This window comes from Corvus cornix, chromosome 7 (genome assembly GCF_000738735.6).
Source record: "Corvus cornix cornix isolate S_Up_H32 chromosome 7, ASM73873v5, whole genome shotgun sequence".
In the NCBI taxonomy this organism is placed as follows: domain Eukaryota; kingdom Metazoa; phylum Chordata; class Aves; order Passeriformes; family Corvidae; genus Corvus; species Corvus cornix.
In genome coordinates, this window is record NC_046337.1 from 30681367 (window position 1) to 30707644 (window position 26278).

A 26278-nucleotide genomic window follows, 5' to 3' on the forward strand; every position below is an offset into this window, starting at 1 on the left:
AACAATGAGGAGGAAAAACATGAACATTATTAGTAAAAAAAACCCCAAACCCCAGTCTAGTGTTGCATGGGGTGTTCACTTGGTGGAAGGAGTTATGGGAGATTTGATGTATTACGTGTGAATGTTTTATAAGTGTGTTAATTATTATGACAATTATAAATCATCATCAGGATACTAATATAATAATAAATTTACTGATACTATATCATTGTATGTTGTCAGAGCACATCAATACGTCATTAATGTAATAATTGATGTATTTATTACAGCAGTAATTTACTTTTTAAAAGCATATCAATATACAATTGTTATAATTGTGATATTAATTATAGCAATAATTTAAACACTTTTAATTATTCTTATTAATTTAAGGCCTCCAGATTATACGACAGTCTACACCCACAATCTCTCTCCCGGACCATCACCAACACATTTTCCTTCTCTTTCTTTCGCCAGCCCCTTCTGAGGGGCTGCATTCCGCGGTATCTCCTGCCATCTACTGATGCTTGCGAGGAGGCAACGAGCGCGTTTGGCCGAGCGCGGGGCGAGAATTCCCCGCCGGCTGCTCCAGACGGGGTGGGGAGAGGCACCGCCGTCCCGGGGCGGTCACAGCCTGCTGCCCGGGGCGGGCCGGGGCCGGGCTCTGCCCGAAACCTCCCCGGGGGAGGGGGGAGGCGCAGCCCTTAATAGCGGCCCCGCAGCGCGGTGCCGTCCCGGGGCAGCCATGGGGGAGGCGGCGGGAGGCAGCGCGGTGCCCCCGCTCCCGGCCGCGGAGGCGGTCGGCGGGCAGGTGAACGCGCTGACCGTGCTGGCCCTGCTGGAGAAGCTGGTCTCCATGCTGGAGGCGGTGGAAGGCCACCAGCGGCAGATGGATCAGAGGCAGCGGGGCTTGGAAGGGGCCGTGCGGAGCATTCAGGGAGACCTGGTAAAGCTGTGCCGCAGCCACGGCGCCACGGGGGAGGCGGTGGAGAAGCTGCTGGAGAAGTCGCGGAAGGTGTGCGCCAACACCCGCGCCGTGCGGGAGCGCCTGGACAGGCAGTGCGACCAGGTGCGGCGCCTGGAGCAGCACCACGCCCAGCTGCTCCGCCGGGACCGCTTCAAGGTGCTCATCTTCCAGGTGAGAGCCCTGCGCACCACCCTCTCCCGGCCACCCGAGCCTGCTCCCGACGCCGAGGGAACAGCACCTTGCTGCTAACTCCTCGCGAACTCGGGAGAAGAGCTCGCTGGTTACTAACTCTTAGCAAACTTGGAAACCAGAGATACCTCTTTGCTAACTTGGCAAATGTGGAAGAAAAACCTTTTCACCTTAGCAAACTTGGGGAAAGAGTAGTCTTTTGCTAACTCTTAAGCTTGGGGAAAGTGCCCTCTTTTACTTTTAGCAAATTCAGGAGTAACGCCCACTTTGCCTCTCGGTGGACGTGGGGAAAACATGTTTTCTAACTTTTAGGAAACCTAGGAAAAGAGCTGTCTTTCTTTTTTACTCTTGCAAACTTGAGGGAAAAGCCTTTTTTTTTTTTTTTTTTTGAAACTTTTAGCAAACGTTGGGAAAGAGCCCTCCTTAACTCCTGCAATCTTAGAGATAAAGGTGTCTTTTAACTCCTAGTGAACCTGAGGAAAGAGACCTTGTTTTGCTAACTCTTAGCATGCCTGAGAAAACTGCCACCTTTTATTCTCTGCAAACAAGGGGAAAGAGCCATATTTTACTAACTAGCATATGTGGGGAAAGGTTTGCTCCACTGTGTGTTTTGGGGGTTTTTTTAAGTAAACTTGAAGGGCCCTTGTGTTTTTCCAAACTCTTGGCAAACTTGAGGAAAGAGTCCATTTTGCAAAACTGCAGTAGAAATGTCCCTAAAAACTGCCACTGCATCTGCCCTGGGACGCAGGAGAGGGGCAGGGCTGCAGCTCCCTGTCTCCTCATGCCCTGCTTCGCTCTGCAGGGCGGATTTGGCCCATTCAGGGATGAGCTGAAAATTGAGCTTAAAAACGCAGCTTGCCGGGAGTCCATCCAGTGATAGCAGCAGTTTGCATATTTTCCCCTTTTTAAGCAATGGTCTGGCTAGAACACGCCGTGAGCTTTAACTAAACACAGGACGTGACTTTCACATATTTAAAAAAATACAGGCCTCCACAAATCACTGAGGGGAGGGCAGGAGAGCAAATGCTGGGCTGGGGTAGTCACAGCTCGGGCACTTCACCAGTGCCTCATGCTGAACTTGGCAGCTGGGCGTTACCTCTGTCAGCCACTAACTCTGCTCCTTGGGTTGTTGGGGTTTCTTCCTATTTAAACCATCCCAAAATAAGAGAGTGGTACTTGATTCTAAAAAGCTAGCAGGCCTGGTTAGTGCACAGGCAATTCCCCCAGAAAGGAAGCCCCCACCTCCCTGCTTATTGTTGTCCCAAATTACAGTCCAGGCTTGTCAGGCCAGAAGAGGAGGAGCTGCGGCATGTTTCCACCCGAGAAGGAATGTGGAAATTATTCCAGAGACTGGGTAAATTAAAAGACACATGTTCTCTGCAGTTCTGCAAGTAATTTAAGATCCATTACTGTATGTCAAAACAGTGCCATCTCCCAGGCCCTGTTAGATAATGACTGGCTCCTGCCTCCAGGCTCAGACCTAGACCTAGAAAACGTCCTGTGGGGTGGGTGCATCAGCAAGGCCTGGGGGAAGGTAATTTTTAACATTGCTCATACCTCTGAGCATGACGCTGTTGCAACAAGCGTCTTCCTCCAGAGAACTCAATATTTACTATTTTAGGATGACATAATGCAGAAAGGAAAGACAAACAGAGCTCTTTGTGTGCAGGACAGTTGACATTACCTCGGGCAGGGATCTTCCACTGGCAGTAATTTGCAGGGACTGGGTGAAAGCAACAGTGAAAATCACCAAGTTTGAGGGGTAAAGCAGTGTCCTGCTGGCTCATTTCCTGGCACTAAATAGTGTTGTAAAGCTAAGGCCTGTTTAAACCTCTGAACCTTTCCTTAACACTGCACAAACCAAAAGCAAACAATGCAGCTCCATGTCCCCATACAACAGATAAACAAAATCCACTGCCTGTCACTGGGCTGGTGCCTTTGGACAGCAGGTCTGTTCTCCACAGCTTTTACAGGGATTTAGTTGACTCTGTTCCCATCTCTCACCAGAAAATATGTCATCACAGTGCAGGATGATGAACTTAACCAGTCCCAAGCCTATGCAGATCAGGAACACAAAACTTAAAAAAGAAAAACTGCAGTTAAAAATTCACTAAAAAAAAAAAAATCAGCTGTCAGCTGGGAATTGCTCCTGGCAGGGGCCTGCAGTTAAATGGCGGCATGGCTGTCTGGAAAGCCGGGATGGTCATCAGAGCTCCTTGGGGGCATGAGAAGGTGACTGGGGCAGGCAGCACCCAGGGCTTTCTCCAGTGGAGTTTGGCAGGAGCTGGGATTTTCCACTGAGAAGTGGCTGCAGCCAGAGGGGTGGCCAGGCTGTGCCCACACAGGCTGTGCCCAGGCTGTACCTGCATGCCCACCTCCTTGAAATCTCCCAGCAGGATCTTCTTTCAGGCTGGAGGAGGGACAATCTGGTAGTCAGCAGGGCCAGTGCCTTGCTAGGATAATTGTACAAGGGAAAAAACAGCAGGCTGGCTGGGTTTCTGTCCTGCCTTGCACAGGAATCCATGGAAAAACAATTGCAGGAAGGAGAAGTCACAGTAATGAAGCCATATTGACGCCAGATTTCTGTGAAAACAAAGGGAAACCTGGATGTATGAGACTCCTCTTCAGCTGGGGGATCCTTCTTTTCCACTGAAAAAAGCAATGCCAAACTTCAGGGAGCATGTTTCTCATTAGAACCAGCTTCTCCAGCTTAGGGAGACAGCTCAATATGAAAACAATAATTCACATTTGTGATTCAGTTCTGCTTTCACCACATACCCTAAACTCCCTAATACTTGGTGGGAGCACTGAGCATAGCCAAAACACACGACTGAGCTCTAGCTCTGCATTTTATGAAATTGTGCTGCCACTCGCCAGCACCAGCTTTCCCCCTGCATATGCACTGAGAATGAACTGTGTTTAGAAAAGTTCAGTTATTTACATATTTTCCATTAAAATGCTCTTAGTTTTCTCTCTCTAGAATGTCTGCATATATTTCTTTAATTGGTGGCATATTTTAAGGGAGCTCCATTCCAAGAATTTGGGGATGCAAAAGTTGTTCTAAATGACACAGCAATTCAGCAAAACACTGAAGTGACTGTTTCAAAAATCCTTGTTAAGCTTTGGCATTGTTCCCCTCTATTTTGTTCTTGCCCCATGACCAGCTTTTTGGTTCTGGTTTGGTGGGGGTTTTGTTTGCTTTTTTAGCTGCAAGAGCAAAATGGAAGATAAAAAAAGGCTCATGTTTAATTTTTCAATTAAATGTCATGTTTACTGGTTAAATGTCATGCAAATAGGACAGATAAAATAAGTCAGAATTGCAGCTTGGGGTCAAGCACACTAATATTCAAGTCTCTTTCAGATGCTGCTGTTGGTAAATCCTTCATCCTAAAATGAAGCAAGAGGAGGGCACAGAAAATTAGCCATTTGATTGTATCTTCTTGTATGGATCACTGCAGTAATCTTTGAAAAAGCAACTTCAAACTCAAAAACAAACGAGTGAGGGAACCAGAAGAATTACAAGTCAATAATGCTGTAGTTCCCACTGGAGCCTTGCAGAGAGAATACTCTTATATTAATGACAAAAATACCTCCCACAGCTCTTTGGACTTGGACCAGCTGTGCTGGGGGAGGTCAGGGGGACGGCGCAGTCACCGCCCCAGCCTGCACAGGACGGGCAAATGGGTGGGTGGCACTTTCCTGCTCCCTGCCCTCCCTCCCCACGGTGACATCCAAGTCTGAAGAGCATGTATTTGTGAGAAAGGAAAGTAGGTGGAGCTGGAGCTGGCTTCAGAAGGATTTGTCATGTTTTTACCTATTTTGTGTAGCAAAGCAAGTTTTAGGCTAGTGATCATTTAGGCATATAACAGCAACGTACAAGAGGAGCCTGGACTGGGAAAATGCCATCTCTCCTTCTTGAAGGTCATGGCCTCATACAGCAAATGTAACAAAAAACCAAACCAAAGCAGATTGATTTCCCTCCTGCAGCATCAGAGATTCAGCAGGTCTTCAGTAAATTAACTGCCTGTTCACTCAGGCCACCCAGTTTGGTAGTACACTGTTACAGGTCTTATTCCTTTTTTGTAAAAGATAAGGATGAAATTACGACCTACAGAAAGTTATGAAGAATGGCTGATCAAAGCCACAAGGAAGGCACTGATTTTAACTATGCAAGTATTACTAGTGTTAGCAAGAGCTGTTTTATGCACAGAACTTCCCCTATTCTATTCATCTCCTACATGGAAAAATAAAATTCAGAGGAGCTAGCTACCTACAGTCAAGCCCATCTGAGAAAAAAATGCAAGGGGTGTTTTTGAACTCAGATGTGGAAAATACAAAGATGTATTGCTTTCTTAGAATTTTAGATTAGATCAAGAAGAAAAGATCAAAGTTTTACTTCTTTTGGCATGGAAAATAGTTATGCAGTTTGTAGCAGCTGGTATTTTTCAGTGTATTGTTCTAGTCTTCCTAAATGAAATAGCAGACTGCTTAAAAATGTATCAAAACAAAATATAGCTGTCATATAAACTTGTAAGACCAAAAAGTTATCAATAGCCCACTTAAAATGTGTGATCACTAACCATGTTTGAAATAGAAATGTCTGCTCCACCACAGAGCATTCCTGCTATACCACCCTCGTGTTTTCAAAGCATTTTACTTAATTTATTTTCATTTGTATTTTAATAGTTCCTGTAATCCTGAGGTCTTTCGGAAACATGACATAGGAAAGCGTGTCATTCCCATTTTATAAGCACACAAATAGATGCCCAGAGGCTGATGTTTTCCAGAACCATGCAGGAAGCTTAGACAGAGGGGTGATCACTTGAATGCCAGTACTGCCTGATAGCCAAACACCACCAAGGACGTGCTTTTAATTGAATCCTTAGCTCATTATTATATGCAGTATATTTTTGTTTGGAGGTGGTTTTTTTTCTTTCTAAATATGAGTAGTTTGACAATCTCTCTTCTACTCAGAAATTTGATAAAAATTGAAATCAAATCTATGTCTACATTCTTCTAGGGATTGCATGCAGTACTTCAGTTTAATATGAATACTGCAGCCAGAGCTAAACTGACCTTGAGAAGGACCTCTCAGACCCATCTCTGGCTCACACTGTGCTGTGATCAAACTCATATGACACCACTTTCCTAGATAAAATACTTAAAAAGTAACAACCCACCTCGCTACTCATTAAAATCAGAATTTTCTATACCATTCAGGCACTTAGACCTGAAAGTTCAGATGTCTAAAACTGTGTGTGATTACCTAGGTTTGGAAAGAATTAACTAGACATGAAAACTGTGCTTTATACTGAGTTCTCATGCTCTGGGGAATAATTCAATGCTGCACCCACTCATGTAATCCACATTTCATTAACTGCAGTGGAGAGAAAATACAAATATTTGTACAGCAGTTAATAGTTGGTTTCACTTAAAGCTGGTGCAGGTTTCCTTTGTTTTGTTATCTTGGTCACTGTTGCTGATAGTTGCAACAACATTACAGGAGTCAGGAGAAGAGTGTGGGCTTTATGAAATGTTCACTGCAGGCAGAGGGCTTGTAAAGCTTTGTGGCAGTGTATCTGACTGAGGCCACTGGGCCAGAAAGGTGTGCAGAAACCGTAGGAATAAAGCATATACAAACTGTCAAACCAGCATCCATTTCTTTTATACTTTCCATTTTTATATCCTCAAGGGATATTAACCAGCATACCTGAATCACTGTATAGACACAGTATAAAATTATTCTGCCCTTCTATATGGCATATTCTTGAGTTCCAGGAGGGCTACAAAGTAGCCCTTGTTTTTAATAGAATCACAGAATAACAGAAACAATTAGGTTGGAAATGACCCCTTGAGATCATTGAGTCCAGCCTATGACCCAACACCACCGTGTCAACCAGATCATGGCACTAAGTGTCATGTCCAGTCTTCTCTTAAGCACCTCCAGGGACAGTGACTCCACCACCTTCCTGGGCAGCCCATTCCAGTGTCTAATCACTCTTCCTGTGAAGAAATTCTTCCTAATGTCCAACCTCAACCTCCCTGACACACAGTTTAAGTGTCCTCTTGTCCTATCACTGGTTGCCTGGGAGAAGAGCCTGACCCTCACCTGGCCACAACCTCCTTTCAGGGAGTTGTAGAGAACAATAAGGTCAGCCCTGAGCCTCCTCTTCTCCAGGCTAAACAACAACCACATACAACAGCCTCGACAGCAAATTTAACCCAAGGCACTATTCTCTGCAGTGATCACAACTGTATGCTCAGTCCTGAAATAATGAGCATGAACTTGGAAGTGTATGTGGCCTTTTTTCCCCTTAACTGTGCACTCAGGCCCACTAGGGACAGATCTGAGACTATTAAAACCATTTCACTCAGCACTTACTGCTTTTTTGTATCTTAAGATAAATATGGAGGGAGGAGGGAAAGGAAAATCCTTCCAATGCATGTGAGGAAGTGCAATTGCATGTACTCTGTCTGGAAGTGATAAAAAAGGTAATTAATAGAGACTATGCAGATTTAAGGTTCAAAGTGCTGAGAGGAGAAGGGAGTGTGCAAGGAGCCTCATTTTCTTTGCAGGGGTAGATGCCTGCAAAACCTCCCACAGAACAGAATGTTCATTGTGCTGCCTCTGAGCTGCTCGGGGTTGCAGAGCTTCTGCGCTCAGTGGTCACAGACATCCCTCGTTACGACCTGCAGCTTTTGCCCTTGCTCAGCCTGTTTTGTTTTCAGATACCTTCTTTCTTTCTGTGTCCTTTCTTGGTTTTGTTTCTAAAAAGCAATACTTTTCCTTTTAGCTAGAAGCTCCTCTTTTCTATGCAGTATAATGTCTTTTTATTTTTGTATACCATGAATTTTTATTCTTACATTTCAAGGAGTTGTCCTGTCCACATTTTAATATTTACCAACCAAATTTATTAGGGTTTTTTTTCTGTATAGCTGTAAAACAGGATATACTCTAACCATCATGAACTGCATGGTTTCTCAACATCAACAATCCGTTTTTAACAGCAATATACATTTTCCAGGAATACGGCGGAAGTGCTAACTGCATTTGCCATTTGAGGTACTTCCCAGCTGCAACCAACACCTCTGCAGGGATATTCTCAGTCTTTGGCTCGAGAAACTGAGAGCTCTGTGGGGTTCTGTGCCTTCTGGAGGTCTGCACAGTGGTCTGCAGTACAACCTCCCTCCCCACCACACTCTGCTTTCTCCCCAGCTGTACAACCTAACAGCTAGACTCTCATTCAAGAGTATCTAAAATAAATGACAAAGAACAGGATTTCCATTCTGCATACATTCCAAGTCACTTTGAAAGAGTAGTCTTACAGCTGACAGCTCATAAGTCTTAAACTTTACCAGATAATGGTTCAGTGGTCTTTGAGTGCTTTGTTACTGGTTAAGTGTATTGAATAAAACAATAAACATTCATCTCATCATTGGGGGGGAAAGAAATAATTGTTCAGGGTTGTGCTTTGTTTATTAAATTTGTGTCCTGTGAACTATGAAACTCAAATATTGTCAATTCTTTCAGGAGGAAAATGAGATCCCTGCCAGTGTTTTCGCAAAAGAGCCCATTCCCAGCATTACAGAAGGAAAAGAGGAGCCTGTGGATGAGAACAAAACACTGGAAGAAACCTTACACACAGTGGAGTTGGGTTCAGATGATGAAATGTTTCATGAGGGAGATGACTTGGATGACAGTGCAGAGGAGAAAACAGAAGAATCAAGAGCTGAGAAACTTAAAAGATCCAGCCTCAAGAAGGTGGACAGCCTCAAAAAAGCATTTTCCCGCCAAAATATTGAGAAGAAGATGAACAAGATCAGCACAAAGATTGTGTCACCTGAACGGAGAGAAAAGATCAAGAAATCACTTACTGTGCATCACCAGAAATCCTCCTCTTCAAAGGGCTCGGGTTTCAAAGTTTCTCCCCTCACATTCAGCACAAAGAAAGGCCGTGAAGGAGAAAGCCCTGCAGAAGCTGAGGACAGACCATCAGAAACTGCAAGCAACGAGCAGGCTGAGAACGAGGATGAAATGTCCTTCACCGACATGCACTCAGATATGACACCCAGCACCTCCCTGACCGAGGAGGGCAAAGCAGCTGTCGACTCTCTAGAGAAGGAGGCCAAAGTGGAAGGGAAGGCCATGATAAACAACAATATTGAGCTATCCATTGTGGAAGATGATGAAGAGTACGGGATGCCTCTAGAAGTTTCTAGCCAGAAACTGTACGATGAGAGAAACAACCCAGTTGGTGGGGAAATGGAACAGTCTGATGAAGAAACGACCCAAGCAGCCGTCCTGCAGGTGGACCAAACCGCGTAAGCGTCCCAAGCCCTCCTTCGCCTGCCAGACACGCACGGTTTTCCTTAGGCAAGGAACTGGTTTCAGCTGCACAGGCAGGAAAAGCGACTAAGCCTCTTTCATCCTTTGCTCTGCAGTGATAATTTATTGCACCGTGTTGGAATGCAGAGTGGACAAGGTCAATGACTTAGGCTGCAGCGTGCTCTGGTTTAGGCCAAGTCACTGGTGGTCATGAATTTTAGAGATGCTGCCAACTGGTGTAAGAGACTAGCAGGAAGAGAGTACGTCTGGTAGAAGCAAGCTGGTCAGCTGGCTTTCTTAGGTCAGAGGAATGCATGGAGAGTAGTCAAGACACCCAAGCATTTCTGTTGTCTTTTCTTCCCCCAGCATTTCACAGCACTGTGAGTAGTTCTGTATGTAAATGTAGGAATACCAATGAGAACATTTGATCTCAGTTGCCTTGCCATGCTCCATGAATAATAACAGCCTCAGTAACTCTGCACACATGTATAGTTTGTTTGGGGCTTTGCTCCACAGCGCTGTAGGACTAAAAGAGCAGAGCAGTTAGAGGGCGAAGCTGAAAACTCAGTTCCATCCATTTCAGTGGGGGAAAGATTTTTGCCATTAGTCACTTGCTATTCATTTAGAAGAAATGACTGTGTTTAGGTTGGGGGGGCGGGGAGGGAAAGGTATTTTTCAATCTAACAGAGTTATGGAAATACATTAATGACAAGCATGAATGTGTGATCAGTTACTGCACCTTTAAGGGTTCAGAAATTGAAAAGGAAAAAATAGGTGTTTCATAGGAACATAAAGGTAGCCTGAAGAAAATATGAAATGCTATGAAATGTAAAAAAAGCAAAAATAACCCCCCACAATATTCAATCTATACTCCCAGCTTAAAGTATATATACTCAGATAACACAAATTAATTCATAGTCTTTATAGCAATATACTATCAAACTTTGCACCTGCACAACTTTGTATCTCAGAGTATTTTGCAAATAGCATAATTTATCTTTTTACAGATTATTTCATATATAGAGCTATATCTACACAGAGTTAGATAATTACAGGGATGTAAGGACAATTTCTTTAAAAAGGTGAAATACTCTTTCAGGCATGTCCAAAGGGAACAATGTGTTGTGCATTGAACTTCATGGCAGGGATGAGTTTACGTAAGTATGCGCCTGCAAAGCCACAGGATTTGGTTCTCTGCTAATAACTTTGATCAAAGTCACCTACCTGCTCTCAAAATTAGTAGTCTGTAATTTTTCAAAATTAATTGAAAATGAGAGGTTACAAGGTAGTTTGTTCACTATGAATGTTCATTCCTGTCACTTAACAAAGGTAAGGGGCAAGGGAGGAAAGGGAAGTACAATACCCACAACAGTTCCCTTACATCCTTGGTTGTTTATGCAGTGGGTTATTTTTATTTTTTTATATATATATATAAATTCTACTGATACTTAACATTGCACTAAAAGGTTGCTTCCTTTTGTGTTTAGAATCACAAATTACAGGGGAAATAAAAGCTACAGCAGAAGTACCATTATGAAATAATTAACAGGTATTACTCCACAGGGATAATATCTGTAACCAGCAAATCACACTGGAAGTTAGTTAGTCAGAGCTTAGTGTAGGCGAGTACTATTAAGAGTTAAGCTCTTAAGTGCATGGTATCATATAGAAGATACTGTTTCTAAGAAAAATCATGGCATAACTCGTGCAGCTATATTTTTATTTTGTATTAACTACAATGGATTTCAATAATTTTTACTTGTAACTAACTATGAATATGACAAATAAAAGCATAATATAAAACACAGCCATGTCAGTCTTTGGGAGAAGCAGTCTGAGAAGCTGGCAAAGATGAAATTTAAAGGTCAAGTGTTTATTACTTCAGTTCATGTCCCTGTTGTACCTATACCATTTTCTTTCTCATCCTGTGCTGTTATTTAGCAATGCAAACACCAGTGCTTTACTTTCCAGATACTTGTCAGATTTCTAGCCCATCTAAATGTACTCAGGCACTTTCCAAAATCTGCTGGCTCAATCTGCATCTTTTTATTGGACTGCGGCATACTCCTAATACTCTAAATAGTCCTGAAAGCATATTTATATTGAAGTCTGTGTTCTGTTTATGCACACAGATAAACTCGTGTCTTCTGGAGTGCCACATAGTCTTTAGCAGGCTTAATTTTACTGACAGACCAAAGAAAGCACTTCTAACCTTTATGTAGCAGCTGTCAACCTCCCACAGTCACCAAGTGCTAACCAGGAGCCCCAGCATCATGTTTACATTTTGCTTTCGGATATGCTGGTTTGTTTGTCCTGCTAAGCTTTAATTCAAACAATACCCCTGGCCGTGCTTTATCCAGTTTTAGAGATGCTGAAATGAATCCCATGCACACTGTTCTAAGAGCATTACAATGCTATCCAGTAAAACCATTGGAAATGCAGATACTGAGCATCTGGGAGAATTAACTCAAATACCCACTTCAGAATATGGCACGCACACGGCCATCAGTTGCAGGACAAGAATTAAATGTTTTCTCCATCACAATTGCACATTTGCAGGGACAGGTGGGTCTGTAATCCTAAGAAACAAAAGAAAGCATGCTTTACACGAGAGGAAAATGTTTACTCAAGTTGTGAATGTCTGCTCTTGTGCTGTTTTATAAACCAGAGGAGGAAGCAAGCTCAGCCTCTCAAGATGTCCCCCAAGCTGTTTCTTCCCCTTGCCTTCCATTCTCAAGGCCTGACTGAAAACATCAGCCTGCAGAACTTACTGTTTGAGGGAGGAGACAGACTGTGGGACCAGCAGCACTGTATTCTTTCAAGTATCTCAAGTATGTGCCTGGATCTTGTCAGGCTGGCAGATGTCAAGCATATGCACGAGTATTCCACGATTGTGCTGACAGGTTTGCCTACATAATTACTGTTTTTAAAAACTGCTTGTTTACACTTCCTGACACAGTAACAGTGAGCTCCACTTGTACCATTATTCCTTTGAACACCTGACCTGTGAGCTGCTGCACAGATTCAGAGTTTGACCTCCACCGGAATCGGTGGGAGCTTTGCACAAAGAAAAAGGGTGTGATAAAGCCCTTATGGTATAAATATTTAAACTAGCAGCACTCAGCAGCTGCTGATACTCCATTTTCAATGACAGAAAACCAGCTGACATTTCTGTCCCCTTTTAGGGGAAAGAGCAAAGAGCATCCCGTTGACCCCCACGTGCTAATCCACGAGCCGGCTCCTCTGTGAAAAGGCACAGATACGGGTTTTCTGGACCATTTCACTGTTAAATAAGAGAGTGTAGTGAAAGCCATCACACAGGCCTGACTGAAGTGTGTTCTGTCTCTTTAACAGACAGAAGAAAGCAGAGAAGAAAAGGATCAGAAGGTAAAATACACCTGATAGCCCTTTACACTGATGCAGTGAAAACCCTTTGTTGTAGGTTGTAATGCCAAACAGCCACACAACTGATGACTGATAGTCACACACTTAAAAAAGAGGTAAGCTCAGAAGAATTAGTGAAGTAATGGCAATTTGTTAGAGGTCAAACTGTTCACAAGGGGCCAGTCCAACCCTGAAAGTCAGTGAAAAGCCTTCATCTGGCTCAAAAGACCCTTTGAGCCGTACAATGATTTTGGGCCACACGTACAGCTCCTGTGATCATCAGTAAGCTGTGTGCACAGATGCAGGACATGAGATCCGTGTATCTCCCCTATCCTATCTGCTTAGCTCATCACCCGAACAAAAAGTTTTCCTGCCATCAGCACAGCAGATGCAGCGGTGTGGCAGAAAGGAAGGCTCTGCCCTGCTTTGCAGGGTGCATTGTGAGCAAAATGTCAAGCTAAGTTCTGACTGCAAGGTCTTTGCTGTCGGGCTCTGCCTGTGAGGGAGTGGGTGTAGCTACAACTCCTGGAAACGTCACGCAGGTGGAAAAGTTTTACTGTGACCCACTAAGACACACACCCACTCTGGGTGTCAAGGGGAAGGTGTCACATCGTCTTCCTGCAGGCAGAGGGAAAGATTCACCCATAGCAAAGCGAAGCAAGCACGCAGCTGTTTGGCCCTGGTATTAGTCAGGGTTTTGCCTCGGCAAGGAAACAAGGGGCAGGGAACAACTGGCAGAGCCCTGGAGGTGCTGACTCAGCACCCAAGTATCCACCGCTCCCTGACTCACGGCCCTGGCTTTCCCAAATAAACGGAAAAAGGCTGAGAACCGCTTTCCACCACTCCAAACTGCCCGTTGCCAGGGTTTTGTTTCAGGATTTACATTTGAACCAGCATCCACCCCGGGCTGAGTCTAACTGCATGCATAAAGAAATTTTAATCAGCATACTTGCAGCTGTCATTGGTGGCTGATCTTTCCTGCCCTCATTTTGATCAAAATGCCTTTTTCCCCTTCCTCTCACTCCACCAAGTCATTTGCAGGAGTCTGAAGTGCACACTAATTCCCATAAGGAACTCTCCCTAACTGCATGTTGAGAACTGATAATCAATGTCATCTTTAATTTTTCTTACATGGTTATCTCCTTTAATGGAGTGTGCTGCAGTAACTGAGAATAAATCTGCTTTGAGTTAAGCAAGAGATTGTTATTTATTTTTCTTTCAGATCAGAGATTAATATTGCTGTATGACCATTGGCAATAACCTCTTTTTCCATAGCAACACTAAAGAGAACATAAACTATGACTCATAATTTCTCTCTGGAGGACTTTTTTGTAATTATGATCATTCCACAGTTCCTAAAATACGTTAGCTGATATATAGCTCTGGTATAACAGCTTTGATTTTCCTTCATTTTAACACCCAGGCAGAAAGAAGAGACTTCCATTATTTTCTCTCTCTCAGGCTGAGCTAAACACCACACAAAGTATCATATATTCATTATTCATTATAACTGTGTGGCTCCTAAAAACTCCACAGCAATATTTTCTTAATAAAGGTGGAACAGGTTTACTCACTTTCAATAACCTTAAATAATACTGACCTTCTAAAAGAAAACTCATGTCCTTCCCACCATGGTTAGTAAATTGGGGTCTGAGAGCTGGAATTGATCCAAACTGGAAACAGTATTATTCTGGGTGGCAGCAATGTTGCACACTAGCATTGCGCTCCTCTGGCAGTCAATGGGTTTAAAATCTCCAACATTTCCTCTCCTTCAGAACACAGCTGCAATACACTGTCCAAATTCAGTAATAATGGTGATACCTTTACTCCCTTCAGTGAAAATCTGGCTTTGGAACAACTTATCCATACAGCTCCCCAGAATATCTCAGCAGATAATCACATTGGTTCATCACAAGAGATTACATGACTTTGTGTGTGTGTGTGGTTGTCCTACATTTCCCTTACTACGCAGTCTGCTGTGTACTGGTGCAAAGTGCTCAGGAAACCTGTAGTGCCTGTTGCAGGAGAATAATTAGAAAAACACAATTAGCAAATTCAAGGACACACACATTCAGTCAACAGCCATAAACCACAGTGGAGAGACAGAACAAGCTTGCATCTGTCCCTGCTCCGCAGTGTGATGCCCAGCAGCTAAACCAAGCCCAGACTGCACCAACAGAAGGGACACGTGGTTTGCTCTTGGCCTTTCCAGTACGAAGCTGCACATGCAGGCTCAGGCTTGTGCAGGCACACCGTGAAAGAGCAGAACATCAACTAATATAGCATCAATCACACTACAGGCTCCTCTACTCCTCCCTGAAGGTTTATGGAAAAACACCCTGAACCTTCAAATTTCTGAACATAGGGAGCAGAAAGTCACTGTAACCTCTATGCCATTATCTGCAGTGAGGAGACTCTGGCTTTGCCTTCTTTACTCCTTCCCATCAGGCTTGAGCTGTGTAGAAGTGCAGGTGATGTGAACTGTGATGGATACTGGAAATGTGCAAGACAGTGTTAGGAACAAATAGCACATGAGGGATGTCGACACTGCACACCACATACACATACTCGTTTAGATCAAGTACCAAGCACAGCCTAACTACAGAAACACAGCACTGTTAAAGAAAATTTATCTTATTCCTCAGCTACTTAGCTCCTGATGTCCTACACTAGTCATTGCAAGGGAGTTTCAGCATCTTTTCAGTATGCTGCCAGCTACAGTTATATATACCCTTATATTACTTGTTCCTTCTGACATGCCTGTAGGCAAACGAGCCCCGTGAGGGTGGCAACATGAGTTGCATTAACCAGCTGCCTGGTCCCTGAATCACTGCAACTCAACACAGCGCTGCCAGAGACATGGAGGAAGGGACACTGAGAACATCTGAAGAGTGGTAAACAAATTATATGAACACATGGAAGTTGCCTAGATTTGCAGTCAATTGTCACTTCCACACGGCCACAGTGAAAGCTGTAAGCACTGTGTGGCTACTTCTAAGTAACCTTCATTTCCCTGCAAGGCTCACCATCCTACTGCTGGCAATAGCTGGAGATTGAAAGTCAGAGAGCAGGTTATGACTGAGAGCTGAAGGGTGATATGTCATTCAAGACCTGTGTAAATAGGTCACGAGTAAAATTGAAAAGAAGGAGGTTTCTTTTGGCATATTCAGGCATAAGCTCTTTAGAAGAATACCTATGTCACTGACCAACTCTTCAAAGGAAATAAAACTGCAGGACATGGAAATATATGCACTCCTGGGTTAGGCTGAACAGCACAGAGATCGCAATTGAAACGAGATCACGTTATGCTGTAGCTATTAAACATTATGTATGTCATAGATATGTAATATATATGACAAGCAGTTTCAAATAAGGTGAAAACCTGGAAAGGTTTTGATGGATTTTGAAGTGGCTGTATATTCTTTTGCTAAAAAGGAAATAGACTCATAGGATCCTACAAATCTAGTCCTAAAAAACAATGCACCACAGATTTTTTTTTTTAATTAGTTCTCAGTACTTCTTAATGGTACAATAGTTGACGTGCAGCCAGAAGTGGAGAGAGGCATTAAACAAGAAGTGTGTAGGAGGAGGAAGAAGTAGGAAAATGTGGATAAGAAATGAACAGTGGGGTGTGCATGAGAGAAGGGAATGTGTGAGGGAAGGAGTCGCTAGGAAGGGTGGGGAACTGGAGGAAGGAGCTGAAAGGCTACTGAGAAACACCAGCAGAGTGCCCAGAACAAAGGCTGGGACAGAACCAAGAAGCACCAACAAAAATGGGAAAAAGGAAAAACAAGGATCAATAAGGTCTATTGTTCAAAAGGATGGAAGAGAGAGTAGGGAATCAGAAATTACTGTGGGACAGCTGCCATGTAAGAGACAGCAACAGAGCAAAGAGCTCAATATTTATCATCTCTCTACCTGCCAAAATGTATTGCAGAGGCAATGCCCAGGATTAGGTCTAGAAGTGATTTTTACTGTGCAATGTGGTCAATCATTTTTATTTTGCTTAGCATTTTTGTTTTTTGTTTTGGATGAGAAAAGTTAGTCTGGAATAGGCAAATGCAACATCTTACACACATCAAAATAGCTCAGCCTGAGCCTGCAGAAACCCATGATGTTGATAGCACCGTGTCAGGCCTGCAGTGCAAGCTCCCAGACCACGTTTGCCATGTCTACTTGCTTCCAAGGCTTGGGGGAGAGAGGTCAGGGGGAAGAGGAGAGGTGCTGCAAACAGCAGGATGGGGTCTCCCCATGTCCAGACATTTAGGTAATTCCCCACTGAGTACAGACCTCCTGCAGACAAGGGGCAGGCAGGATGTGCTGGAAGCACTGAGGAATGCACCCCCAACAGCTGGATTTCACTGGCAGATCGCTGAATCCCAATGCGTCACTGTAACACAGCCAGTGGGATTTCTTTCCTATTGCAAACAGGTTTTTGGGAAAGGAAACCCAGCTCTCCTCCTCCACCAGGCCTCACCCCCTAGCTTTGCCAAGAAGCTGGGCTATATTAAGATATGAGGCAGCCATGCTGGCTGGGCCATTTTTCCTTCATGGTTGGCCTCCCATGGGAGTTGCTCCATTCTCACGTATCTGCTGAGAAACAGCTTGTTCTTTCTGGCTTTCCTCAGTTTCTTTATTTAGTGCTGCCACTTCACACAGTGGAAGCCAGGTTCTGCTCCAACTCCAGAACAGACCTGCCCAAGTCCCCTTCCTACCTTGCATTCCTCAAAAAATAAAGCAGCTGCTCTCTCCTGCTCCACTCCTAACATCTCCTAGGTTGTTGCCCAACATTTTATTGTACTTTTTCAGAAACTCTCAGTTTGCTATATAACTCTCTCATAAAATGGAAGGCTGTACTATGAATTCTTGTTAATGGCTTACAGGATGCAGGTTAACAGATACAGGGGATTTCATAATTGCCATACATGGATCATTTCCTGTGCAGAAGAAGACATGGGGACAAAACAATGACAAGCTTTGGAAACAACAGAAGGAAAAACCTGGATTAGGGTTCTAATCTTCAAGTGGAAAATGTCTTCTCACACCTATTTGTTTGCTGCTGTCAAATTTCAGTGCCTGAAAGTCTTCTTCTACAGAAGAGAGGAAGGGGAAGATACCTCTATATGCTCACCTTCATATCCATCCTTACTATTTAATATAATGTTTAATGTTCTAAACCCTACAAAAAATATTTGGCATCCAGGTCTCCTTAATTTTGAAGACATCTGCACACTTATACCTCATTCTATAAACTAGTAAAGACAAAGACCCCCAAAAGTTTTCCTCCTGATATTTTTTAAAAGTACCTATGCTATCTCAGTATTCAGCATCCAGCCTGAAAATGAAACTATTTCAGACAGTTCCCTTTTGCACAATGTAACAGCAGTCAAAATCTATGCCAGCATTGGAAGACTAACAAAATCAGTGTTTATAGAAAATCAGGGACAAGAGAACTTGAATTGGTCTTCTTGATCATATATAACCTACTCAAGCTGCAGCTCTAATAGGAGTAATTTCATATTACTGAGAGTGTTTCACTTTATAACGATTTCACAAAATCACTTTGCAAGTCTTTCACGCCCAGTTTTGCGCAATATTTTTCAGGCAGAGGCAATGTTCACACTGAGGCAGACACCAGCTCACTCTGCCCATGCTTCAAGCCAACTGGAAGACATGGTAAATGTCAGATGTTGCCCCAAGCTAATATGCCACGTCTCTCATTAGGGCACTGCACTAACTGCATCCATATGGTGCCTGGTCAGCTCAAAATGCAGACAGGGTGAGATCATCTCTGCCTCTGCAATACTCCTAGGCAATGCAGACAGGGAGTTTTGCCTGCACGAACAATGCAGTTGCAGGGGGTGTTAATCCACTGTTGCTTGGTTAATGCCTCATCTACCCCAAGTATTGGACTAAAATGAATCTTCAGACTATAATTTAAAATAGAACAAAGAAATCTGGTAAATGTAGTAAGTACTGAAGCCAGAGGTAAAAATGTCTACTCAGAACTCAGCTGATTTGCTTGTTATAGCAGAAAGCGTGGCAAAAATCCCTCTCTGATGCCATCCTACTAGAGCAAACTGAAACATTATTTTGGTTTTGTAGATCCTAATCATCACCCTACAATCAGCACTTGGTGTCTGCTCTCATTTCTTTGTACAAGGCTTAATATGAGTAAGGGAGGGATCAGCTAAACTCTGCAGGGGTTTTCTTCTAGCCTAAATCCTCCAGGGAAAGTCACATGAAATATTGCCTGTGGGCTCAGTAGCAAGGCATGTGCCTGCCCCTCCGTGGCACACAGCCCCATCCTCTGGGGCCCTGAGCAAAGCTCACAGTCACGTTTATCACCAGCAGCAGCTCTCCTGCTGTGGCTCTGCCATCCACAGGAACACAGGGGCCTGAGGTGGAAGAAACGGAAAGATGTTTTTCTGACATTCCCGAGATCCACAGAATAATTACTTTATGTAGGTAATGAAGAGACTTTAGCCTACTCCTGTATCCCCACTGGGATGGAGACAATTTATTCTTTAAGGTTGTATATTATTCATTGCATTCTGCTGTCTTTCTCCAAATATTATTTTCACTCAACAGTGCAGCTGGCCAAAAACTGCAAGAAAAGCATTAGCTGAAAAAGTTATTTGTCAGGAAACAAGGTTTCCTCTTCTCCACCTAATGCATTCTAGCAAGTTCCAGCTACGTTGCTTCCTCCCAGCACTTAGCTTGACAAAGCATGTGGTGAGATGGCAAGAATCTGAAAACCTCAAATGTTCATGATTATAAGCATTAACAGTTGCTATTGTTCTTATCTCAATAGTTAAACTTGCCCTTAGTATGAAATGCTATTTTTCCTCATTACTACAAATTTCTTTTTGCACAAGAATCTTCCTTCCATAGCATCACGATATTTTCAGATTTTCCTGTTCAGCTTTGAATACTACATGAATACTGCCTGGTGAAGAAAAACATACTACATATTATTTTAATACAGTGATCATTTGTTGTTGTTCCTTTGCCCAGTTGCATTGCTGTGACTCTGTCTTCTAAGTTCCTCACTCTTTTTCCCCCCTATCCACGTTTCACTACCATTACCACCATGATTTGCAGTACCAGATGGTTTTTCATAGGCTTTTACAGAGTGGTGCTGCAGCCACCCACCTGGTTTTTTTGAAGGGGCGGTAATGGGGAAGGTGGGGTCCTGACATGGATCAGCAACAGCATCCAGGAATCATTTGTTTTACCATCCACTTATTTACCTTTACCCTGACCAGTCAAATAAGAGTCCTCATGTTGCTGCTTGTCTTCAAATCTGAGTTTGTATGGGGAGATTAATTCTACTTTTGTATACATGGATGCAGTTTTGGAATGAATGCGCTGAAAGCAAGGGGGGCTGTGTAAGCTCTGCCTGTGCTGTGTAGCAGAGGAGATAAACATGAACCAGATTTCCCTGCACAGCCAGGCTGGGATTGCAGAACTTCTCTTTGCAGGAATACAGGAGTCCTGTTCGAGTTTCTTCAAAATACCATCTCTTTACTACCTTCAGGACTAAAAGCTTGACCTGGAAGGCAGTTGATGGATTCAAACCAACTCCAGAATGCTTTGCATTTGATGAAAACCAAGATCTCCCTCATTGCTATGCCCTCCCCAAATACTTTAACTACATAAACTAGCTTTAAAGGGAGCCTGCTCTGAACACAGAGTGAATACACATCCACAGGACATTTCTTTGGATTCAAGGTAAAGTACCCAGATACAGCTCTGAGGAGTATGATACACAATATCTTAATTCTGACTCAAACAGTTCCTGTTTATCTTCATAGAGGACTAATGCAAATATTAGCTTTGGGATTTGATAAGGGACACATTAAACAAACACTGATGCCTGTATCATAAAAAACTGGCTCTCAGCCAGGTAAGTGAAGCTCTGCCTACAAATTAAGTATTACTATATTCAGGGTGTGCTTGCAGTGGTATTTTCTTCCACCGCCTGCATCTTTTTCAGTAGTGCATAAGCATATTTAATAGAGTAGCTTGCAGGGAGATTTCAATCACCCCCAGCACACAAGAAATGAGACATTTCTGGTGCCAGCTCAGCTGCACACAGTACTCATCTCCCTCCCAAGAACTCTGGTAAGAGCTACGGGTCTGAGGCGCCGTTTTGTTACTCCATTATCATGCAGTCATGAAGGAAACAACACTTTAATTGTTTTCTATCTGTAAGATAATTAATTACTCCTCTCTCTAAAACAGAGAGGCAGCAAAAGAAGGAACATGAACACTCATTTCCTTTTCCAGTAAACAATTAAAACACTTGTCAAAAAATATGACAGTTGGAAAAATCGATGTAAAATTTGGTAAAAGCTTGGCACTTTCAATATTGCACAAACTCTCACCTAATAATCTCAACTAATAGCCTTACTAAAGCTGATTGGCTCATGAAAATTAATGGTGCTTCCTGTGGGCTACACTACTTCTCAACATGAATTAGACAAGCAAAATATCCAGTGTTTTACAAAGGAATTTTGAAGAAGATCTACAGCAATTCCCAGGGAGTTCTTTTGATTTAAAAACAAAAACAAATCCAAACTCAGCCAACAAAATAAAATAGAAAAAGGAGGGTAAGTAAAGGTCACACTTAACAGAAAACAATGAAAGTTTCCACAGGCATTTACCAGCTTCCTTACTCTGCACCATGCAAATGTTTAAACACATTCTTACCAGATCTTCTAACAGATAGCAAACAGTCTCCCCCTTGAAGATGACTCCTACATCTTCTCAAACCTGTTTTTTGCCTCAGATTTTTCTGAAAACACTGGTACTGCCTAAAAACGCCAGAACTTGCCACCAAAACGTGCCACCTGAATTCAACAACACTTTTGGAATTTGGCTTACAGACTCCTTTTCCCAGGTCTCAGCCTTCTGCTGCTCACATCATGAAGGAAAATGCTGAAAGGGGTTATATTGCTCAGATTGGCCATAAATACCAACAGCTCCACCACTCATCTAAGAACAAATGTGTTTTTCCATAAAATTTGAGAAAAATACCAAACTTCAGCCAGTCCCTGAGGAACTGTCGCCTTTCATCCCAGTCCTGCTCATAATCAATTCCCTGCACAAGGGGGCTCTGAACTGTGACTGTGGCTCTTAGATACTACCACAATAAAGAGTAAATAGTGGAAACAACACCAGGTTTCCCCCGGGAGGATTGCATCCAGGCACTTGCCTCACAGCGATAAGCGATGATCCAAACAATCAGAGGCACAGACGGCGCTGCTCTCAGAAGAGTTCCTGTGTTCCCCAGTCTCAGGAGAGGTAAAGGAGAAGATTTCCCTCTCAAGAGCCACAGTTAGGAACGCACACTTCCCTGAGCCCTGGCTTGCCCCTGGCCCTGGTCGCTCAGTCTGCCCTGCCCTCAAACAATTCAAAGGAGAAAGCACCAGAGTAGGAAACAGCACAGCTCACTTGTGCACTGTTTGCCATAGATTTGATGTGCGCTCTCTCTCTCTCTCTCTAACCAGCCCCAGGTTCAACAGCATTAGCTGTACCTGGGCATTGCTGTCTACTCAGGTCATTGCTGAGGTGACCAAACAAAAGTGTTTCAGAAAGACTGGCACTAACTGGAGCCTAAAGCAGTGAGAAAGCAAGGATGAGTACTGGCTTTTCCCCAGGCAGGCAAGCATCCATTAGAAAGCTATTTCCAAAGGTTTAGGATAGACGGTGATACCTGCCAGGTGATATAAAGCCCCAAGCATCCTCAGCAGCTCTTGTTCCACAAGCAGGTAAATAAGCTTCCCACAGCTGAAGCGACACAACACCCAGCTTTTGGCTCCCATCGAACAGAATCACCCAGGAAGCAAGATCTATTTTGCTCAAGGGTAAAGAAGGTCTGTTCCCACAGGAGAGCTTCACTTCCTGCTTTGGGAAAACAAAATAGGTTGATTATGTCTGCTACAGGCTCATAAATCCACATCAGCTGCTGCCTCAGGGACAACCATTGCTCCTCTGGGTGACTTTCTTCCCTACTTAGAGAAGATGAACAGCTGGTTACGTATATCACAGCTCCAGCAACACACTTACCCATAGCCTTATGCCACTGAAGGAGCAGGTTTCTGTCATTGAGACCACAGGAAAGTAGGAGGCAAGCAGAGGCAGCTTATTTTCTTTTACACCGGCTTTTTCAGGTCAGAGGACAAAATGGCAGTCAGAGTGGGCATTGGTGGCTGGCTTCCCAAATGGAACTAGAAGCAGACCAAAGAAGACAAATTTTAAGCCTGCATATGTAATTTTAATTTTTAAATGACCGTGATTTGCACACATAGTAAAATAAACTTATGTACTAAAAAACAGCACGAGCCTAGGTAAGACAGATTCTGCACTGTGGAGAGAGGGTTGGTGCACAGATGTGCCTCACAACACACAAGCTTCCCCTGAGTTACACGAGGCTCCAGTGCCAGGGCCATGTCACAGAGCCAACGCTGTTGCTCAGGATGAACTTTAGCCTGGCTATGGCACAGCACACGCTGTAACCCACCCCAGCCTGTACCAGCTGCGGGGAGGCAGCACCACCCTGGGCAGTTCTTTCACTAAGCCACTGCCTGTGTTCACTCATCTGGCTCCCACATTGTCCAGTGGGGCTTCTGACCCCAGAGTTTTGTCTCCAGGGACAGCCCTTGTGATACAGACAGGCAAAAAGATTAATCATCAGGAGCAGATTTAGTAAAACCAGGTCATCATAAAGCTCCAGGAACTCTGCAGCTCTGAATTTTTCTCGAAAAGCACATACAGCTCCGCTGATACATCAGCTCATACCCACTGAAAATCAAGCACAAAATGAATTGGGGTAACACTGGCATTGAATAACTTGGTGCTTGTAAGAATTTTTTAAGACGCGCTGCTTTACATGCATATGGCAAGTTTGCAAAGAACATAAAGTTCCTTTGTACCGAGGCAGAAGTATTATCACACGAGTTCTCAACAGTCTGTTTTTCCTTTCATAGCTGGACATGTCAAACAGACCACAGCCAGCAGATAAGAAATGCCTACAGAACCAAAGTGCAGATTAGAGAGGCAGCGGCAGCAGCTGAGAGAACCATCTACCGCAGCTGTGAGACAGATCAAGGGAGCTGAGAAAAGCTAAGTGCAGATTCAAACTTTACATGACATTCAATCTATTACATAAATAAATAGGGCATTACAAGGCTGTGAAAACACTGATTTTTCTTTCCTGCTCGTTAGCCATGGACTCTGTGACATTAGTTGTGGCCAGCAGTGCTGCTCATGACGCCAAAAGGCACGAACACAAAGCAAAAATAAATTGGACCCTTTCCTCAGCTTACAGCAGAGTTTTCATGTATCAGTGTTCGTGAGGATACATGCATCTGTTTTCAGCAAACTGTCACAGCAACATTAAAACCTGGAACTATCAATATTGGGGTGCTCTGTGATTCAAAGATGTGCCTGACATGTAAATCGCTCCCTGCAATATACACGCTACCTAGAGCTAGCACAAGGACAGAGTTTGCATGTCCAGGAACAAATTTATGTCACACAGTATCAATGTAAGGAATGCAATAAACCATGCATGGACAAGGCCTGCAGTATTTTCCAGTGCTTTAGAGCTCCAAGTCAACTCTTATTAGGAATCCTGTCCTAACACTTTGTGTAAAGGAAGCTACGCAATATGAAGGGGTCGCTAGTAGAGACCCAAAAAAGGCCAGGAGATCATGAATTTCCCTAATTCAGACAAATAGGGCTCTGATCAGGCATCCTTCGCCCACAGTGGTGAGCACCTGAGGCAGCAGCATCTCCCACCAGATGATAATCAGCATTTATGGGTACTCTGGGGGCTTCAGGCAAGCAAAAATGCTGCATCTGTGGCAAAACCAAAGACAAGCATCTGCTGTCTGGGGTAATATGGGCAGAAAGCAGCACCAGCTAGGGGAACTTAATTCTCTTTAATAATGTATTGCTTGTTAAGACAATTGATTTGTGTTTGCAAGGGAGGAAAATTAGCTTATTAGGCATCAGGTAGTTTGGTTTAATTGTCCTGAATTTCCAGGTGGGAACTCCAACAAGCATTTAACAACAAATCCCTCTCTGTTTAATCTGGGTCCGTGAGCTGGATGCCAGTCGGATTCTGGCAGGTGCTTATCACATCTATGACAATGAGAATATCACCTGACAAACAATGCTCTGTGACCCCAGCTAACATTAAAAAAACTTACGACAGCCATTGAGATTTCTTAGCTGCTCCCCAGAAGAAAGGGCACAGAGCCTTCCTATTTTATCTGGGCTTTGTTCTGTTTAGGGACAAGAGCACCCTGAATACAAATGGCAGAAATCAGACTATGCAATTTTTTACTTTAGTGTCAAAAATATTGTTTAACAAAAACATATTAAAGACCATCTTCCTCTTCTTCAATATTACAGTCCTTTGATCTACAGCAATCCCACCCTCTGAAATTCACTGTTTCCAAAGCACATTCTTCTTGGTATGAGAACATCAATTCAAAATGAAAACATCGCATGAATGCAACTGTGTCCCTGATGTCAAAACAGGAACAGCATCTAAGAGTAAACACACAAGAGGTACATGTCATTTGTCCTTTCCTGAAAAAAGGAGTGGTATGAGGCTCTGAAGTCCATAATGCTCCTTGCAGCACAGCATCTTTTTGTATGGCTTGAACCACTCTCAAGGACATTTTTTACCCACTCACAATAAGACAAATAAAACGGTTTGAAATGAAATTGCCAAACTTAACAAAAAAACATTGTGGCAGCTTCAAACCTCCTCCCCCCCATTTCCTACTCCATCTCAATGTGGCTGCAGATACGTTTATGTTGTGATGATGAAACTCCTACAATGTACAGACAGTACAAGAGCTAAGAAAAACATCCAGGGTGCTATTGAATTTCAATTGAAAATGTTACAGCACTTAAAGTATCCAGTTATTTTTACCTGGGGTTCTGGTGATTAACAAGCTGTGAATGTCAGATCCATCTAACTCACCCTGAAAGCACTGGAGAGGGCACCAAGGAACAGGTCCTTAGCACCACTTACTGAAACAATACAAAAGCAAGAATTATTATTATTGCTAGTTCCACTATTGCACTTCAATTCAACTGAAAATCTGCCCTCCCATAACACAAAGGTAACTCGGGTGCCTCGGGAGATGAAACAACTAGCATTTTCTCCAGCTTAGCTTGTATCATACCCCACAGGATGAAACTATAAGAAATCAACTTTCTCTATATGCCTCACATACACAGGTGTTTTAAGTCACAGCTCTGTCTTCTCCTCCCCTCCCCATCAAAGTGTCAGAGTGTTATGAATTTCAATTAAGATAAGACTGTGGTACTAAAGGCTTAACATGCCTCACTACCTAATATCACTGCACTGCATGCCTGCATGGCTAAGCATCAGGCCAAAGCAGGAG

General features: G+C 43.4%; 1 protein-coding gene and 1 long non-coding RNA gene across 2 annotated transcripts; one reads left to right on the forward strand and one right to left on the reverse strand.

Annotated features, from left to right (window-relative positions):
* Positions 1–695: 695 nt before the first annotated feature.
* CAVIN2 (caveolae associated protein 2) lies at positions 696–11268 on the forward strand. Its single transcript, XM_010406544.3, has 2 exons — positions 696–1117; positions 8667–11268. Exons 1-2 carry the CDS (start codon positions 725–727, stop codon positions 9459–9461), a joined length of 1188 nt encoding a protein of 395 aa, XP_010404846.1. The 5' UTR covers positions 696–724; the 3' UTR covers positions 9462–11268.
* Positions 3302–26278, reverse strand: LOC120410265. The gene is made up of 3 exons (XR_005602285.1): positions 25801–26278; positions 22920–23080; positions 3302–3718 (listed from the first exon to the last, which is right to left on the reverse strand). It is a non-coding gene; the product is annotated as an uncharacterized LOC120410265 (long non-coding RNA).